At 45.3% G+C, this 20,085-nt stretch overlaps 1 protein-coding gene across 1 annotated transcript; it reads right to left on the bottom strand.

Moving 5' to 3' along the window:
* Window positions 1-7,157: 7,157 nt before the first annotated feature.
* Lurap1 (leucine rich adaptor protein 1) lies at window positions 7,158-19,470 on the bottom strand. The gene is made up of 2 exons (XM_034501716.2): window positions 19,091-19,470; window positions 7,158-12,609 (listed from the first exon to the last, which is right to left on the bottom strand). The coding sequence occupies exons 1-2, from the start codon at window positions 19,286-19,288 to the stop codon at window positions 12,088-12,090; spliced, it is 720 nt and encodes a 239-aa protein (XP_034357607.1). The 5' UTR covers window positions 19,289-19,470; the 3' UTR covers window positions 7,158-12,087.
* Window positions 19,471-20,085: the final 615 nt, after the last annotated feature.

Raw genomic sequence — 20,085 nt, 5'->3', positions numbered from 1 at the left:
AGCCCACCTGGCAGAAATGAGGATGTACTAAAGAGATACTTACGTCCTTTCCTTGCCTTTTAGACTGTGGGAACAATGAACCCAAGAAATCTGAATTTCCCTAGGAATCTCTTGCTGGGAGACAAGAAGGCTTGTGAGCAGCTTAATGAAAAACAAAACATATACACAAAAAGGAAGTTAATGTCATTGCCACGCATATGAGGCCAGCCTGGGCTACATAGTCAGCATCTGTCTCAAAATGAGGGGATGGGAGATGTACAGATGTGGATAAAAGCATGTCACACAGCCTAATGACATGGGTTCAGTGCCCACAACCCACACAAAGGTGGAAGGAGAGAACTGATTCCACAAACTTGTCCTTTGACCTCCACATGTAGAACATGACACATGCGCACCCTCATAGAACCATCATGCGCGCACACACACTCTAATAACAGAAAAATATTTTTAAAGGAAAGAAACTCTACCTAATTCTAGAAAATGTATAAATATTTCTATTTTGTAGGTTTCTTTTGTTTTGCTTCTTTTGAGACTGGATCTCATGTATCCAATGCTAGCCTCAAACCACTGATCCTCCTGTTTCTACTTCCTAGTACTAAAATTATACCCCAATGCCACCAGGCTCAACTTCCCTAATTTTTAACCCTATATCTGTGAGTTACCCCCCACCCCCATCAATGGTGAGCCATTGCACACCAGTGACCATCAGGATGCAGAGGAGCAGGGAAGCAGGGTCTCGGTGGTGAAAGGCAAGTATGAACCAACCCAGGAGACTGTTTCAGAGGACAGCTCATTCACTGGACTATTGGAACTAGCTTATGTAGTCAGAGGGAGGGGAGGAAAGAGGACCAGGGAGGAAATGTTGCAGTAGGATCTGGGCCTTCCAAGTATATCAGCTAAGTTAGCAGACTGATGGATGGTCACATGATTTCTGAAAAACCAGTCCTCTAGCAGAGAAACCGAAGCCTAACTGGCTTTATCATGACATGGCCTTTGTCTTTATGGAGCAGGCTAAGGCCTGATTTGGGTAGGGAGTGGCCCCGCACCTGATGTGCTTTCTGAGAGATGGGGGTGGTGGGAGTATGAACAATGCTCTACTGTCGCTTAATCTGGCTTGGAAACTGACGTATATCTATGACTTTTCTACCCCTAAAGGTTAAAGAAGTTGATAGAATCTGGTTTTTCCATTCTTTGGCCATTGAATTAACTTGTGCTGTTTGTATTCCACCTGTTAAGTCTTTTACTTCATGAAAAAGATAACCCTTTGGGGTGGGGTCTCTCTCAGGAGAGGCCCCCAAGATGTGTGGCTAACATTAGTGGCAACATCTTTTTCACAGGGCCTTTTCAAAGGTTTGGGGTTTGTTGGTTTTGTGATGTTGTTCTGGTTTAGGTTGGGTTTTAGTTTTGTTCTTTGTTGAGCCATATGCAGACATCTCACTATGTAGCCTAGTCTGGTCTAGAACTCATTTGAGATCCTCCTGCCTCAACTTCCTGAAAGCTAGGATTACAGGCCTTCAACATCTTGTCTAGCTATGGAAGAGGCAAACTAGAAAGACAGGAAAATAATGGAAACACTGGAGAAAGGAAAGAAGCCCCACCCCCTGGGATCTGTGAAGTTTATCACCAGCCAAGAATCAAATATTCCAGCCAGGAGTGGGTGTGGTGGTGTACACCTTTAATCCCAGCACTTGGAAGGCAGAGGCAGGCAAATATCTCTGAGTTTGAGGCCAGCCTGGTCCACAGAGCTAGTTCCAGGAGAGCCAGGCTACACAGAGAAACCCTGTCTCTGAAATATAAAAAATTTAAAAATCCATATAGGAGGCTGGAGAGATGGCTCAGAGATAAGATTGGTGCCTGCTTTTCCAGAGGACCAAATTCAATTCTAAGCACCCAAATGGTGTCTCACAACTGTCTGTAACTCTAGTTCCAAGGGACCCAATACCTTTGTTTGGCTTCTGTTGGCACTAGGCACAAATGTGGTACACAGATGTCTATACATGCAGGCAAAACATAAAATTTGAAATAAAAGTTTTAAGATTTTTTTAAAAAATTACAGCTAGCTCAGTCAGTAGGGTTTGCCATACAAAAAACGAGGGCCTGAGGCTGAAAGGATAGTACAGTGGTTCATTGCACTTCCTGCTATTCTAGAAGACCTGGGTTTGGTTCTTACTGTATACCTCTGCAGAGCCTGGAACTCACAGAGATTTCTGTGCCTCTGCCTCCAAAGTGACTAGGATTAAAGGCAGGCACTACTATGCCTTGATAACTAGTTTTTTTTTTAAGTTTGATATATTGTTTAGTTTATCTCTGACAGTATGAACAATCTTTTAAGTAATAGTAAAAACTACCCAAGGTTCTCAATTTGTATACTTATTCTTTTAGTAACAATTTTATATATTGATAACTTGAGTTTCAAATATTTCTGGAAATATCCCCTATGTTCAAATATTTGTCATCTTTTCTTTCTCCTTCCTTTATTATTTTTTTTTCTTTCTTTATACACAAGATTCACAAAGATCTGCCTGCCTCTGCCCCTCATGCTGGGATTAAAGGGGTACACCACTAGGTAGAAAGGCTATTATTAGGTGTGGGAAAATCACACAAACAAACAAAAGGCACACAGAAACAAAGACTCACACAGAAACAAAGACTCCTTGCAAAGGGGAGAGGAGGACTGTCTGAAGAAGCTTTGTCTCTCCTTGAGAAGTTTTAAGGTTTTAACAAAGACTAGAAGCCTGATAGGTCCAGAACTTTGAGGTAAACACACTCTGGTCTGGCCTTGAATTTGTCAGACCCATCCACAAGCAGGGGAGTCTTACAATCAGAGAAAAGGCCTGCCAAGCCTTTGTTTTCAGATGCTATGCTTTTGTCTTGTCAGGAGGATGAAGAAGCAACTGGCCGTCTTGAAAATTCACTATCTTTCTTTATCTAGTCATGGGCCTTATAGACAATGTCCCAAGAGGAGGCTTGTCAGTGTCTGTGAGGTGAGGAGGCCTGAGGAGAGTTTAAATGCTAACATTTTTTAAAGGTATATATATATATATTTAGAATTATGCACTCCAGTAAGTTACTAGGAGTTAGATTATATGGTAGGCAGCGGGGGGGGGGGGGGGGTATATAGCACCCACATGATGGTACTCACAGCAAGCATGCATACATAAACATAAAATCTTAAAATTTACAAAAAGAAAATGAGGCTCCCTCCTCTGCTGTGTTGCTCTGATTGTGTTCAGAGATCCCACCATGCCCCTGGTGCTGAGGCCTGCATTCTCCTACATCATGCTATTGTCCCACTGTCTGTCTACAGTGTTGTTATTTCCAAAGATTTGAGGAGAAAGACTGACCCAAATCATCATGGCAAAATTAATTGAAGCAAACAATTAATTTAAAGCAAGATTTTTTTATTTGTATACAAGTGTGGCCATGTTTTTATGCACTGTGTGAAGGTTATCCTTGTATTATTCAAATGCTGATTTCTCTGCCCCCATATGTTATTTCAATCTGGACATGGCATTGTTGTGTTTATTCTTAGATGTGAGGCTCAAGTTTGTACAAACAGTGCTTCTTATTCGTTCTCTGCCTTGTCAGTAAAAACCACCAAGCCAATGCAGAGCTTTAGAGAGAATAAGGTGGGACTTCTGATTCTAAGAGGGAAGAAAAAGAGACAGCAAATGAAGGAGGGAGCCATGAGGAGAGGTTGAAGAGGCTTGAGGAGAAAAAAGCTGGATCAAGAAAGGACAGAAAGATGCAAGTAATGTGAGAATGTTGTCTGGGAGGAAGCCTGACTAGTATGGAGGTTTAGAAAGGAGAAATAACTGCTAAGTATTTGGCTCAAGGAAATTTTAATAAATCTTAGTCTCTTTGTGTGGTTATTGGGGAATTATCTAGTTAAGGAATAACATCCTAATTTTATGAATCTAGATTCAGAAACAATAATTTTACAAACAAGGCTGTCTCTTTCTAAAAGCAGGGTTCAAGAGATGATGAGTCTTAGAAGTGGAGAAGACAAGGCTTTTATAGCTGAGTGGTAGGGTGTCCCAATGGGGGATTTGGCAGGCAGGTGGAGTTCAGGAAAATAACATAAGTATAACAAGTTACTCATAGCAGCATCCTGAAACAAAGACATGGTTGCAAAGTGGTCATAAAAAGTTGTCATAAAGCCGGGCGGTGGTGGCGCACGCCTTTAATCCCAGCACTTGGGAGGCAGAGGCAGGCGGATTTCTGAGTTCGAGGCCAGCCTGGTCTACAGAGTGAGTGCCAGGACAGCCAGAGCTACACAGAGAAACCCTGTCTCAAAAAAAAAACCAAAAAAAAAAAAAAAAAAAAGTTGTCATAACAATCTTTTGAAACAAAGGCAGGGCTGCAAGATAGTTATAATAACTTTTGAAACAAAGATGTGTTTGCTTTTTCCTGGAACAGGCAGTACAGACCATTTGCAGTTAAGGTTACAGGTTAGGCTTAGCCCAATTCTTGAGAAATAGAGATTTAACATAAACAGGAATGTGCCTAATTTTGTCTTCACTATAAGATGGCTGTCAAGCCCAAGATGGAGGCAGGCTGGTTCATCAGTATTAATAACCCTTTTAATAAATCCTTCAGGGGTTGCTTAAGAACACTGGCTGCTGTTGCAGAGGACCTTAGTTTGACTCCTGGCTACCACGTGACAACTAACAGTTCCAAGGTATCTAATGCTTCTGGTTTTTGTAGGGACCAGGCATATGCATAGTATATAGACATGCATACATGCAGGCAAAACACACATAAAATAATTTTAAAAAATAAAAATAATTCCTTAGTCTCTGGTAATCTTGTGTGGTATCTCTTAGAATTCCATCTACCCTTTCCCCCCAATCCCTACCACATTCAAAACCTCCTTGCACTGTGTGGATCCTGGAGATCAGACTTGGACTTAGCAGCAAGTCTCTTTACCTGCCTGTTACCGTGTTGTTTTTACTTTTTTTTGTTTTGTTTTGTTTTGTTTTGCTTTGTTATTATTGTTGTTTTTCAAGACAGGGTTTCTCCTTGTAGATTAGGCTGGCCTCGAACTCAGAGATGACCCTATCTCTGCCTTCTACGCACTAGGATTAAAGGCAGGCTCTATCACTGCCCAGCCTTGTTTCTTTTTCAGTGCTGAGTTTTGAATGTTCTTGTGTGTGTGCAGGTACACATATATGTGTAACTATGTAGACATGCATGTGTACAGGTGTCTAGGAGGCAGAGGACAACACTGGGTATTGTTTATTGTCAGGAGCCATAATAGGACAAGCTAATAATTAGCAGGTGATCATCCTGAAATGCTTGTCTTGGATTATTATATATAATCTGCGGTGGGCGCTGGGACTGGAATTTCCTCCCTTGTCCTCTCCAACCACTACTACTCTGAGCTTAGTGCCACCATTGATCAAGATGTTAGAGAGCGACAGCAGAGCATCAAAGCCCTTAGTGAGCCACTTTCCTCTTAGCTAAAGTTGTCCTCTACATCTCTTGCTCCTCCAACAGGAAGGACTGCACCGCTTTAAAGGAAAAGTGCTGCTTCTTTGCAGATAAATCAGGGGTGGTAAAAGATAGCATGCGCAGAGTTCAGGAGGGCTTAGAGAAGAGAGAGAGAGAGGGGGAGAGAGAAGAGCAAGAGCTGGTATAAGAACTGGTTCTCTACCTCGCCTTGGCTTTCTACCTCGCTCCCTTCTATCCTTGGGCCTCTCATTGGCCTTTTCTTGCTCATTTCTCTTGGCCCCTGGGCCTTCTCTCGCTTTACTACTCTCATAAAGACCCTGGTAGATAACCTGGTGGCCAAGCCACTCCAGGTCCATTACCTAAAATTGGACTCTGATGATGAACTCACTCCAGAAGTTGCCAACCCGGACACAGTGCTTCAAAGTTCAAACCCCCCCAGAATTCCCTAGCCTTAAAGGTGCCACTGATAGCATTGATCCTTCTCTGTAAAGGGGGATGCTGGAGGGTGCGAGACAAAGTACTGCAGGGATACCTCTTTCTTTGCACTCAAAGATGGGCTCCTAAGAAGCATGCCTGATGGCATAGGGGTTGGCGTAGGTCACTCTTCCTGTCCCCTTGGGCTCAGCCTCCCAAACCAAGGAGTGCTTAGCCCTTCAGCACAACGCCCGAAACTTATAGGGGATCAGGCCTCTACTTCCCCCTCCATGCTTCCAGCGCTCTATTTTATAGGGAAGGGAGAGATGTGGGAAGCCATGGCAAGGCCTTACTCTTGGCAAACACTCATTCTTGGCTCTTCTATCTACTATTCTTTCTGTTTACGTTCCATGATTTACTTGCTATATTTTCAGTTCTCAGAGCTTCAAACAAGGCCTCATAGCAAACACCCTGGTAACCCTTCCTTCTGATCTTTAGATTTAGCCAGTATCCTGGAAGATAGATGTTTTTAGAACCCCTGGTGATGGCAAGGTTTTGTGAGAACAACAGGTATAACCTAGTTAGGCCCCACAGCTGCAGCTAGTTTCCTCCACCTGCAAAGCCCCCTTTCCCTTCCTGCCCCTCCCCATATCCTGTTTTTAGAGTGTATAACCAGTGTGAACAATAAAATCTTTGCCAGCTTGATCTGACTTCTTGACTTGCTATGCTTTTTTATTTTCTCGTGCATCTCAGTCCTCTCCACAGGGTCTGGGGGTCCCACTTGATTGTCCAGCTGGACTGGACAAACCCTGAGCATCTCTTCAGTTCCCCCATGTTTAATATTTTATATATTTAAAACAAACCAAAAAAAACCCAAACCTGCATGATTGAAAGACATTTACAATGACTACAGATTCATTCCAGTAAGTTTAAAAGAGAATAAACAAGAACAAAAGCATGGGACACTATTACTACTTCCAAAATGATATGGAAAACTAGGTGTGGTAGGGAACACATGGAATCTGAGTCTCAGGAGCCTGAGGCTGGAGCATCCCTGGGGCCAGGCTAACCTGAACTGCAAAGTGAGACCCTGGTTCAGTTGAGTTTGTTTCTGTAAAGCCAGGTAAAGTGGTGTAGACCTGTAATCTTAGTACTTGGAAGATGGAAGCAAGATCAGGAGTTCAAAGTCAGCCTCTGGTACATAGTGAGTTGAAGGCCAGTGTGGACAATATGAGACTGTCAAGAGAAAAAGGAGAGGAGGATAGAAGACACTTAAGCATTTGTCACACTTATCATTGGTATGAACTTTATTTTCAGATTATCTAAATGGTCCTCTGAGGCGTGAAGTTTTTCTGTACAGAATTAGACTTATAAATGAAAGTGTACTAATAGTGTCAGGAAATCATATTTTTGTAATCCCAGTGAATAGAGGGATCATCAGTGGACAGTAAGGTGAAAAGTTGGTAGGAAAGTTTATGGCTATCACACCTAAAATTGGGAGGAGGCTGGCGCCTGCCATGTGCAAGGGAGGATGGTGCCCAGAAATACTGTACTCTGTAGAATAAGTGAAAAACAAGCCTTCCATTGTGTTGTCACTGAAACAGGAGAGCAGCTCATTAGAGAAGTTAGTTTACCATCAAATAACCATTTATACACTTTAAAACACATAAAAACACAGAATCATATATCCATGCACATGTGCACAAACACATACACAAATTAAAGATGCGTTTCCAAACATTGATACGTTTGAGTGAATACCTCTGTCCAAGAGAAAACTGAGACTAGGGATCAGGAACCAAAAGAAAAAAAACTGAGTCTAGTATCAATGATAATTAACCACTAAGGAATAAAAACCATTTAAAAAGAGACATGTCTGCTTCCCAGGGAGAGCCCGAGTTAGTCTGCTGGGAGTGTAATTACCTATGCCTGGAGGAATAGGCAAACACAATGGTACTGAAAAGGAGAAACTGCCAAGAACCCAGCCTGCAGAAACCCTTGGTCACAAGAACTACAAGTTTTAAAAATCCTAAGGATTTTCTCCCAAGTCTGAATCCTTTCCTGAGGCCACCCTCAAACTTGCAATCTGCCTGCCCCAGCCTCCTGAGAGCTGGGATTGCCAGCATGTGCCAGCATGTGCCAGCATGTGCCAGCATGCCCAGCCTAACTGATTTTTAAGCCACTGAGTTTATAGTAATTCATTACATCAGCAACAACAAACCAGTATACTGCCTGTTCTCCTAGGAGGAATAGGAAAGAGTGACAGGGGTGGGGGGAAGCTAGGAGCCATGGCTTTCCTGGAAGGCCTTACGGTCACATTGACTTCATCCTACTCTGGCTTATTGTTACCTATCTGAAATTAGCAAATTTCTAAGCAACATCATGTTGGTAACAACGAGTTGTTTCTAGGATTAAGAATTAATGTTTTTAAATGCTTAATGTGTAAGCCAGGTTAATTTTCTTTTTCTATCTTACATTTCCTTGTGGATATCTACACAGTATTCTTTGAGCGTGTGTAACTAAATACTCAACATGGACCTGGCACTGTACCCACAATGAGCTCATGTTCACTGTAACCCCAAATATTTCTAACTGGAACTGCCACTAAGCTTTCATTCAACCACCACCACTCCCCACTTCTACCAAGAATACACCTAACACCTGACCTCTCCCACAGTCTCATGTTGCCTAGACAGATGAAATCAGGGTGGCCAGACCCATCTTACCCTTCCCAGGTCCTGTTTCCAAAGCTGCCATCTTGGAATTATGAGTTCTGAGGAAGACCCCAACATAAGTGGAGAGCAATGTGCTTCCTCTGCTCAGACCCCGTCCTGCTTTCGTCTCTCTTCTCTCTCTTTGCATCTCTAACCTCTGCTGAGCTCGCAAACAGCTCCTACCTGTAACTCTTAAAGGTTCATGCTAACATGACACCCCACCCAGGTCTCAACCAGGCAGTCTAGAGGCAGCTAGGATGGACCCAGGATATATCTGCTCATGGTCTCCTCAGATGATGAAGTCTAAAATTAAGACAGGATACCCAAAGCCAAGTGGGGTAGCTCACACTTGTAATTCCAACACTCAGGAAGCTGAGGCAGGAGGATTGCTCATGTGTTCAAGACAAGACTGGGCTACATAGTGAGTGTCATGCCAACACTGGCTACAATATAGATGCTTTCTAAAAGAAAAACTTTAAAGACAATAATAACTCTGGATACAGTGGTACACACCTTCAATCCTAGCACTTGGTAGGGAGAGGCAGGCAGATCTTTGTGAGTTTGAGGCTAGCCTGGCCTACAATGTTGAGTTCTAGGACAGCCAGTGCTATGTATTGAGATCCTGTCTCAAAACAAGGTAAACACTGGAATCTCAAAAATCACTCACGCATGTCCTGTCCAACGTTTTCAAATCATTTCTGAACTGTGGTTCACCTTCACCTTTACAAGATCAGTTTGGCTTTCCTAATTTCACCCAACCCATCTTCTAAGCTCCAGCTCCAGAGTGCTAACCTCTCCCCCATACCTGAGCCATTTCACCTTTCTTCCCCAGAAAAAAATTATTAGTCTGGGTTTGCCTATCTGATGTCCAGACCAGCATGCCTTTTACCTAGTCAGGTCGGAATCCCTGTCCTTCTTCTAAAGACTCAATTGACTCTTTAGAGGTAGGGTGTGTGTGTTTGTGTGTGAGAGACAGACAGAGACACGACGGACAGTGGGTCTCATATAGTCAATACAGTCAGGCCGACCTTGAACTTGCTGTGCAGCTGAAGATGACTTTGAACCCCTGCTCTGTATCCAGTGCTAGGATTACATGCCAGGTGTGTGCCACTATACCCAGATAGCTCTCAAGTCTTACAACCAGAAAAAGAGTTTCCAAATCTTTTGGGCTTTGGGGGGTTGACTGGGTAATAGGTATGCTGTGGGTTTGCAAGCAGACAGTAAGGTCTGTAACACAGTTACACTTTCACAACAGGTACAGTTAGGCAAATCTATCCCATCTCTCGGCCTAATCCTCTCTGTGCTTAAAGGCTAGTCTGAATTACATTTAAACTTGGAGATTTCACTCAGCAACTCAGTGTTGCATAATTGGCCACAAGGAGGCAGGCAATCTCTTCAGTGAGCTCAGTTTAAAGCCGAAGAAATGAGCCTCAGAAAATGGAAGGCAATAGATTCAAAGAGGAAAGAGAGCAGTCAGAGATGAGCTCAGAGTATGGACTGGGATACGGCATTCAAAATTCCAGTCTGAGGGTAAGAAAGCAGGAGTCACAGAGCTATGGGCACAGTAAGGAGAGGTCTGAGTCCCAGAGCTATAGGCATAGTAAGGAGATCTGGCAACAGCAGAGGCTGAGTCACTTTAGGAATGTGATCATTTAGAGGCAGGGGAGGAGAGGGACTTTAAAGAGCCAGAGACTGTACTGCTGTTGGATTTGGTGGTTGCAAAATAACTATTGAGGCATTGGAGCTTGGAGACAGGAGAGTAGACACAGTCAACTTGGCTACCTCCCCTTCCCCAACATGAGATGGGGAAGACAGGGCAGTTACCTGGGGCTCAAAGGGTTAATCGCCAAGAAGACATTCTGGTTTCTTTGATTGTTTTTTGAGACTGGGTCTCACTATGTATTATAGCCTTGGCTGGCCTGGAACTCATGGAGATGCATCCAACTCTGCCTCCTGAGTGCCCAGATGAAATGCATACACCAGCATACCTTGCTTATTTGTCCAGGTATTAACCACATTCTTTGTCCCCTACTCTGCCCATACCCCATCCCCTTTCTCTGGGCCTGAACCCAAAATAGCAATTTCTCTGAATTTCTTCTCTGGTATAATTAGCTAGGGCCTTGGAATCCAACCCTAGAGCCAGTCCTGATTATCCATCAAGTTCAGGAGTCATGAGCTTGTCCTAAAGAAGGACTTTGCATAGTCTCTTCTCCTTGATGAGGCCCAGGGACCAAAGGGCCTCTGTGTTTTCCTGTACACTCCCACACTGTCCCTCAGACAAAAAGATTCCTTGTGTCTCAATTTCAGGCAAGCATCCTTGTGACCAAATTGTGGAAGGCTGGCCAGAATGAGGGAAGGGTAAGTGAGCACAGAGTCAGAGATGACAAGATCATCCCACTATCCAAGAGCGTCTCCAGAACCCTGAGACCTTCATTTTCCTTATTCCCAAGCAACAGTGGGATAAGAGACAAAATGTAGAGGTCTAGCTAGGCGGCAGTAGCACACACTTTTAACTCCAGCACCCAGGAGGCTGAGGTAATCAGATCTCTGAGTTCCAGGCTAGCCTGATCTACAGACTGAGTTCCAGGACATACACAGAAAAACCCTGTCTCCAAAAACAAAACAAAAAACCTGCAGAGGCCTAAAAAGGAAACTAAGAAGGTGTGAAGACACTCAGACTGAACTCCTGGCTGACAGATCTGGAGGCAGGAATCAGGGATGAGGGCAGCCCAGGGCCAGAGAAGAGTCTGCAGTAAAGTGAGCCAGGCAGATTTGGGAGCCTAGGTGGAGGCCGAGTTTCTTACTGGATCAGAGTATCCTGACAGTCCTGAACAGAGATGTAGCCAAAGAAGTGAAGTCCTTGGGTGCAACATGAAAACACCATGTTTGAAAAGTAAAAACTTGAGGAAAGCAGCACACACATTCGGCAGGAAAAGCAATATGTTCCCTCTCACAAGAGGCAGTGGCAGGGACATTAAGTGCCACACCCACCAGTAACTGGTATAGAGGAAGCACTCTTTATGTATCATAACAAGCAATGACATCACCCAGCAGGCATGAAGGGTTGGTCCCTCAACTCCAAAGGTATCTGGAAGGGCCGTTCCATGGAGGTCTGAGCATGTGAGACAGGGTTGATTCTCCACTTTTTTATAAGAAGCATCCTGGCTCCTAGGCTCTGGGTGAGGTAATTACTCCCCCATCTCTTCTTCAGTGATCTCTTAGAGGCCCTACATTCCATAAAACTCACCTTACTGGGGAGAGGCATGGAGATACCCTTACATCAGGAGCCACAGGCTAGGCCTCTAGAGTCAGTATCTCTATAGAAATAGCTCTAGGGACCCAATAATTGAGGGATAAGTACAGAGGTTCCCCAGGAACCAGAGAGATAAGCCAGGCTTCCACGGTAACCAATTGTAGTACAGCCTCCGTCTAGTTGGAGGTGGAGGGAAAATTGAGGGAGACTTGGGCCAAAAGAACCACAAAGTACAAATGGGTAGGAAAGTTTTTACAAGAAGGTCACATCATCCTGGCACTGTCCCCAGTACCAATGAGCCTCAAAGCCCTGCTTAGCATTGTCATCTTCTGATGGCTCAGGTGGTCCACACTGGAGCCCATCCCCTGGGAGCTTCCATGTCGCTGTTAAGCTCCCTAGCTTGGTGGATGTCATGTCCACCTCAATCCTGGCCCTGTCCTCACTGGGAATAACCTTTGCCCAGTCAATCTCAGGACAGGAAGGCCCAGGGAGTCCTTGTTCATCCAGCTCCCTGGGGGTCACAGTGTCCAAGAAGCTGCCAATAGAGACACTGTCCAGCCGGTCAGTTGAACTGGTGTCTGGCAGGCTGTCCCAACTGCCCCGCCTTGAGCGTTCTGGGCTTCCCCCTGTCAGACTATACTGACTGCTGGTGAGACTGCTGCAGTGGCTGGTCAGTGTGCCCCTCTCCTCCAGCAGCCAACGCACTGCCTCAATGCCCTCGTTCAAGGTCACCAGCTGCTGCAGGATCTTCACGTCGATAGCTCGAAGGTAAGCCTGAAGAAATGAGAAAAGAGATTAGTTCCATTTTGGGCTGAATTTCCCAGATGTTTTCCTAAACCTTGCAGTCCAGCCAGCTACACTTCACTTTAAAAAACATGGAAAGAGATAAAGGCTTTAGAGCAAAGAAACTCCTGTTTAAATTTTCAGATGGAGCTAGGCTGGAGATACAGCTCAGTGGAGATCATCTTGCCTCCATAGCATGTGTGAAATCCTGGGTGCTATCATGCCTTACACCAAACAAAAAAGCAACTTCCCAGCCGGGCGGTGGTGGCGCACACCTTTAATCCCAGCACTTGGGAGGCAGAGGCAGGCGGATTTCTGAGTTCAAGAGTTAGTTCTAGGACAGCCAGGGCTACACAGAGAAACCCTGTCTCGAAAAACCAAAAAAAAAAAAAAAGAAAAAGAAAAAAGAAAAACCAAAAGCAACTTCCCAACCAGGCAGTGGTGGTGCATGCCTTTAATCCCAGCACTTGGGGGCAAAAAGCAGGTTGATATCTGTGTTTGGGGCCAGCCTGGTCTACAGAGCTTACACAGAGAAGCTCTAGCTCAAAAAACAAAACAAAACAAAAAAACCACAACAAAACAACTTTCCTATTAGCTACACGATTCTGAGTAGCTATCTTATTTTCTTTAGCCTCAGTTTCCTTGATGGAAAAACAAGGCTAAATAATTCACTTTATAGCATGGGACCAAGGATTTTGAAATGCTATCAGGTGTGCACTTTCTGCAGTGGAGTCTTTGTAGATGTTAAATATTAAAATATGAGGCTAGGGGGTTTGGATGTGGCTCAGTGGGAGGAACACTTGCCTAGCATGCACTAAGCCCTGGGTTCTATCCCTAGCACTGGATAAACAACTGTGGTGATGCACACTTATAATCTAGGCATTCTGGGGGTGGAAGGAAGAGGAATCAGAAGTTCAAGGCCATTCTCAGCTATGTTGGCAGCTCGTAGCCAGCCAGAGCTTCATGAGACCCTGTTTCAAAATTAATTAAATAAAATAATAAAATAAAATGAGGCTTTTTAAAAATGTGGCTTGTGCATAAAACTTTAGCACTTAAAAAGCTGAGGAAACACTTGTGAGACAGAGGCAGAAAGATCTCTATGAGTTCAAGACCAGCCTAGTCTACAAAGTAAGTTCTAGGTCAGCTAAGACTACATAGTAAGACACTGTCTGAAAAATCAAACAAGCAAACAGAAAAAGAGGCTGAGGTAGGAGTCAAGAATTTGAGGCCAGGGCTTAGGAGATGGCTCATCGGTGACATGTTGATGCTCCTGGTGAGGACTGGAGTTTGGTTCCTGCCATGAGAATTCTGGTTTCCTTTAAAAAACAGAACCAGGGGGCTAGAGAGATGGCTCGGTGATTATTAAGGGCACGGACTGCTCTTCCACAAGTCCTGAGTTCAATTCCCAGCAACCACATGGTGGCTCACAACCATCTGTAATGAGTTCTGATGCCCTCTTCTGGCATGTAGGTATACATGCAGATAGAGCAGAAAATAAACCTTGAAATTTTTTTAAAAGCCTAACAAATTCAGAGTTAGGGTTAATACAGAGTCCCTGCCCAGCATATCCAATCAATCCCCAGCACACATGTGCAGGTACACACACACACAAATCCAAAATCCATTCTGACTGGGTGTGGTGGTTTGAATAGGAATGTCCCTCAATAGACTCATGTGTTTAAATGCTTGGCCTATAGAGAGTGGCACTATTAGGAGGTGTGGCCTTGTTGGAGTAGGTGTGGCCTTGTTGGAGGTAGTATGTCATTAGTGGTCGAGCTTTGAGGTCTCATATGCTCAAGTTATACCCAGTGTGCCTCAGTCTCCTTCTTCAGCTGAGGATCAAGATGTGGAATTCTCACCTACCTCTCCAGCACCATGTCTGCCTGCATGCCACCATGTTTCAAACCTCTGAACTCTAAGCCAGTCCCAAATAAATATGTTCCCTTATAAGAATTGCTGTGGCCATGGTGTCTCTTCACAGCAATAGGAAACCCTAACTAAGACATTGGGCTTCAAACTTTCTATTCAAGGTAAACTATTAGACCAATCCAGACTCAGCAATATGACTTAGAAACCAAAGGATAGCTAGTAAGGTATTAGCTGGGGAGCAGTCTGGGCCAAAAGGATGTGGGAGCTGAGGAATCAAGTGGGTGCTAGCTTGATTCCCTGTTCCCTGAAGACTGCGTAACAAGGCTTGAGGGAAGTAGAGCTGAGCAAAGCTCAGGGTCAGAATCCCAATACTTGGGATTTGGGGCCATTGGTCTCCATTTAGTCTCCTGGAAGTAAGAGATCTGTTTGCCCTTGTCTTCTGAGTCCTGGGATTAAAGGAGTGAGCCAGTACATTATGTACCTGGTACATTATTATTACTTTTAAGTTTTGATTTAATTTTTAACCAATTTAACCTATTCATATAGAAATGGGCCTGGAGGCACAAGTTGGTAATCCCAGCTACTGAAGAGGCAGAGGCAAGACTTCAAATTCAAGGTCATTCTAGACAACTACCTCAAAATAGAAAGGTATTTTTAAAAAGGACTTGGAGGGCCCGGCGTGGTGGCGCAAGCCTTTAATCCCAGCACTTGGGAGGCAGAGGCAGGCAGATTTCTGAGTTGAGGCCAGCCTGGTCTACAGAGTGAGTTCCAGGACAGCCAGGACTACACAGAGAAACCCTGTCTCGAAAAACCAAAAAAAAAAAAAAAAAAAAAAAAAAAAAGGACTTGGAGGGCCAGCAAGGCGGCTTAGCAGGTAAGGGCACCTGCCTCTGCCTCCCATATGATTAAAAGTGTATGCCACAATGTCTGACTTCACTTGCGGTTTTTGAAGACCTGAGTTCAGTTCCCAGCCCCCTCATAACAATCCTTACCTCCAGTTCTAGGAGACATAAAGCCCTCTCATGACCTCTGCAGGCCCCAGTCATATATGTGGCCAACGCATATGCATAATTTTTAAATCCCATGTGACAAATGGTAGAGAAAACAACTGCTACAGAGAAGTGTGCTTTCCTGGAGGGCCATAACCCAAACCTGGATGAAAGACATGAGCTGAGACTGGTTAGGCTGGACTTGACCAGACAGTAGGGAGAAACATTACAACTAAAGGATGTACCCTCCTCCAGTTCTAAATGGCAAACACCGGACACCACATGACTCCAGGTCAGATCTTCTGGGAGGCAGGCCCTCATTCCAGCATTTTTTTTCTTGAACTTCTGATTCTGCTGCCTAACCTCCAGAGTACTGGGATTACAGGCATGCCCTGCCACACCCAGTTGTCTGTAGTGCTGAGGATTCAACTCAGGGCTTTCAGTATGAAAGACAAGCAAGCACTCAATATCTGAGCACATCCCCTAGCCCCCAACAACATTTCTCTTCCTGTCAAGCCTCAGTCTGTCTCCTTCCCTATGCTAAGTCAGCAGCTCCTTGAGAGCAGTTCCTGCCCAGCTTGTTTGAGGTTCTCTGCCTAAGGTTGCACAGAGTACCTTTTGTCCAATTTTGTGATTCTCTCCCCTTCATTATCTGATCTCTCTGTTGGTCCCCAAGACTCAAGAGGCTGAGTTGTACTGTGTTGCTTAGGAAACCAATCTGAGCACCAGATTCTTTAATCCTGCGACAGTGGGATTCCCTGACTGTGACAGCATCACCTCCCAGAATAGAAGCAGAAGGCTTTCTCGATAGAAAAAGAAACACTCATTTCATGCCATCTCTTTGGAAACAGCAGAAGATTAATAAAGGCCACCCAATGCCCCGGAGGCCCTTTCTCTTTCTTCCCCATAAGTAGATCAGACTCTGCCAGCCCAGGTGTCCACAGCAGGGCCCCCTCTGTGCTCAACTCAAATCAGGCCTCAGGTTAAAAGCCTGAAGACCAATTTCTAGATCCATGATAACTGACTGCTGGCATTAAATATTGTCACTAAAATAAAAGCTCTTAACAGGTATCTAGTTCCACAGTTACTCTTTTATTTCTTCTACCAAAGGGTAAAAGAGCCCTAAAGATAAGGAAGAGACAGGGCCTTCCTTAGGACAACAAAACACATCAGAAGCAGAGACAAGATTGAAAGTCACAAATCTTTCCTTCATTCCTTGCCTAATGCATTTTCACAAACTGCTCTGTGGAGGTGGCTTCTCATAGCAACAGCTCTTTGGCTGGACTGGGAGTTTGCCACTGTTTGCCATTCCCACACATCTCAGAATCAGGCTCTTTACTCAACTAGGGAAACAAAGTAAGAGTGGGAAGCCAAAAGCAAGGCTGACCTTAGCCTGAAGGGCAAGCCTCTGCTCCTACACAAGGGGAGCAGGGCGAGGGATATCTATCTGAAGGATATTAGAGGACTTGGGTCAGCTCTGCCTTCCTGGCCTCAAACCTCCTGCCCTACCCTGTGTATCAGTAAACCAGAGGGTAGAGCAGAGTACAAGAAGAAATTAATGCTATCCTAGCCTGAGGGAGAAAGGAGCCTGGCAGGAGACCTTCTCCCTCTTCTGGTACACCTCATGGGAAACCTCAGACCCCAGGCCTGATGGGCCAAAAGTTAAGAGATGAAACCAGAAGTTAAATGTACTTCCTGAAAGTTTATAAAGAGTGAGAGTCAGAGGTTAGGCTGGCCTCTGGGTTCCCTGTATGGAAAGCAAGTCCATGGGCATTTGAAAGTTTTCTCTTTGCAATGACATGAAGTGTGCTTATCGTATCTGACACAAAGCATTCATGATGAATGTGGTAAGATGATCTGGGCTCAAATCTTCACTTTTTTGAGTGACCTTGGGCAACTGCTTAACCTCTCTGTACCTCATTCTTTCATCTATGAAATACCATGAATGGAGCCAAGCATGAAGGGGACATCACTTAGCATTAGTGGTACAGCTGGATGGCAGAGCACTCCCCTAGCATGTGAAAGGCCCTAGGCTTAATCTCAGCACCTCCAAGGAGAAGAACGGTTGGAGAGAGAGTTCAGCAGCCAACAGCACTTGTTCTCACAGTGCACCCAGGTTAGGTTCCCAGCACCCACATAGTGGCTCATGACCATCCACAACTCCAGTTCCAGTTGATTTGATGCTCTTTCTGACATCCATGGGCAACAGGCAGGCATGTGGTACACACAAACACCAGCAAAATGCTCCTACACATAGTTTCTTAAAATTCTTTAAAAAGAAAAACACCTTGTATCATTCTGGACATTAATATGTGGCTTATATTCTAACTAATTTCCAGCTGGGTATGGTAGCACATGCCCATAATCCCAGCACCCAAGAGGCTGAGATAAGGAGCATATGAATTGGGACCAGCCTGAGCTACAGAGTGAGCCCACATCTACAAAACAAAACACCTTAGTTTTCAAAGGACAAACTAGGAAAACTCTATGCCTTGAGCAATTTGCACAAAGAGGCAAATCAGACCTCTTTCAGAGGTGAATGCAGCCACAGCCCAGCTCTGCAGAATTTGGCACTCAGCTTCAACCTTCAAGGCCAAATACACACTTGGCATTGAGATCCTGCCCACAGGGATCCTCTCTGACCACTCAGCCCAGAAGACTCTTACCATAGAATGAGAGCCCTGGACTGGCCTTCGCGGTCACATGTCTTTCCTTCCACCCTTCCAAATCTCCTTGACACAGGTTGTGCACACAGTGGGACCCCAGGAAGACTTGTTAACTGACTAGTCAGTGTGGGCTTCTGGTTCTGAGCCAATGAGTAGCTGGCAATTCCTCAGTTCTCCAGAACTGGCTGCAAAGTGGTGGCAGGTGTAATTCATCTCTTTCACCGGAACCAGGGCCCCAGGGGAGCCCGCTGGGACCCGGCTGCCCATTTGGCTCAGAATCTAGACCAACAGCTCCAGGGAAGGGGGTGGGGAGGTGTGGTTGTTTCCTCCCCTTTCCCCAAGAAGGTACAGAGACACCCTGGGAGTCTATAAACTGAGTCCCAGGTGAAGGATCAACTTCTACTGTGAAGCTACTATGTTTCTATTAAGGTCTTAGAAAGTCTAATACCTTGATGGCGGAATGCTTAGGAAAAGGACCGTTTTTTTAGTGTGCCCCAGTGCAGACAGTTTCCAGCAGGTATTATTATCTCATCAAAGCTCTTTTTTGCTGAATCCTGACATGCACAACCTGGGGCCTTAGGAACAAACCTAAGAGAAAGGGGATGAAAACGGTTGCCTATATCTGAGGAAACTGGTTGCCCCGCTGCCGATTGGAAAGAATTTGCGCTGTACTAAGTTTTTTTGTGCTACTTAGCCCTCGCCTCTCTCCTCCCGATTATTGGGCAGGGAAAACTTCCAAGAGCTGTGCCTCCTACTCCCAGTTCTCAGGACCTATCAACCCTCCATTCACCCTTGGGAGACAAATAATGAGACGTCACTTTACTCGGCTTTCAACCCAGGATGTATGGATTGACCCGGGAAGGACGCTCTTCTCCAGCCCAACTCCGGGAACCTGAGCCTGCCCCTACAAATGTCCCCGTCCCCGTGGCCTGTAGCACCCACACTCACCAGCTCCATCCTCAGCGCCATGATCTTGTCCCCTAGGCCGTGGCCGGTGCTGGGCGCCCCCGGGAGCAGCACATCCCCAGAGGTTCCCAGCTCGCACTCGCCTCGAAGCCCGCGGAGCAGTCCTTCGGGGGTCTTCCTGCCCACCTTGCCCTCCACGTCTCGCAAGTCAGGCGTCTGGGGCTCCGCGATCTCCTCCATGTGGGCCCAAGCTAGAACAGGACCGGGCGACCAGGGTCCGGTTCCCAAGGGTCCTCCCTTCTCTGCTACGAACGCGGAGCGAAACCCGTGGATCCCCGCCCGCCCCGCGCGGGGGGTGGGGTGGGGGAACAGGAGGAGGGCGCCGTAACGCTCAGAAAAGCCGCGCAGTTGGGGGAGCGAGGTACCGAGTGGTGCGCACACAACTTCTAACCCTGAAGGCGTGCAAATAGTTGATCCTGGATATGGAGCTGAAGATCCTCCTGACTCTGCTGGGATTTAAAGGTGCCACCACAGCCAGCCCCCCCCCCTTTTTTTTTTCTTCCAGAAAGGGTCTCTGTGTGGTTCTGGCTAGCCTAGAACTTGCTGTGAACTCACAGAGCTCCACCTGCCACTGCCTTAGGAATTAATATTCTTTTTAAAGACTAATTTTTTATTTATTTTTTGTTTTGTTTTGTTTTTCGAGACAGGGTTTCTCTGTATAGCCCTGGCTGTCCTGGAACTCACTCTGTAGACCAGGCTGGCCTCGAACTCAGAAATCCACCTGCCTCTGCCTCCCAAGTGCTGGGATTAAAGGCATGCGCCACCACTGCCCGGCAGCATACCACTTTCAGTTTGTTATTTTTGTAGTTTTTTGTTTGTTTGAGTATGTGAGTATTTAACTACTCATAATTCTAGATTTCTATTTATTAATTTCCTACATGTGTATCTATGTGTCTTTGTGTGGAAATATATATGTAAGTACAAGTGCCCCTAGAGGTCAGAAGCGGGTCTCAGATCTCCTAGAATTGGAGTTACTA

Source organism: Arvicanthis niloticus, chromosome 5, assembly GCF_011762505.2.
Source record: "Arvicanthis niloticus isolate mArvNil1 chromosome 5, mArvNil1.pat.X, whole genome shotgun sequence".
Lineage (NCBI taxonomy): Eukaryota > Metazoa > Chordata > Mammalia > Rodentia > Muridae > Arvicanthis > Arvicanthis niloticus.
Note: the sequence above shows the minus strand (reverse complement) of the source record. Positions and strands in the feature narration are given on the sequence as shown.

Excerpts from the sequence above, each read along its gene's own strand:
- Lurap1 (XM_034501716.2), bottom strand. The coding sequence starts at position 19,288 with ATGGAGGAGATCGCGGAGCCCCAGACGCCTGACTTGCGAGACGTGGAG. Across the intron at positions 12,610-19,090 it reads TGGCGCTGAGGATGGAGCTG|GCTTACCTTCGAGCTATCGA; the intron begins GTGAGTGTGGGT and ends TCATTTCTTCAG.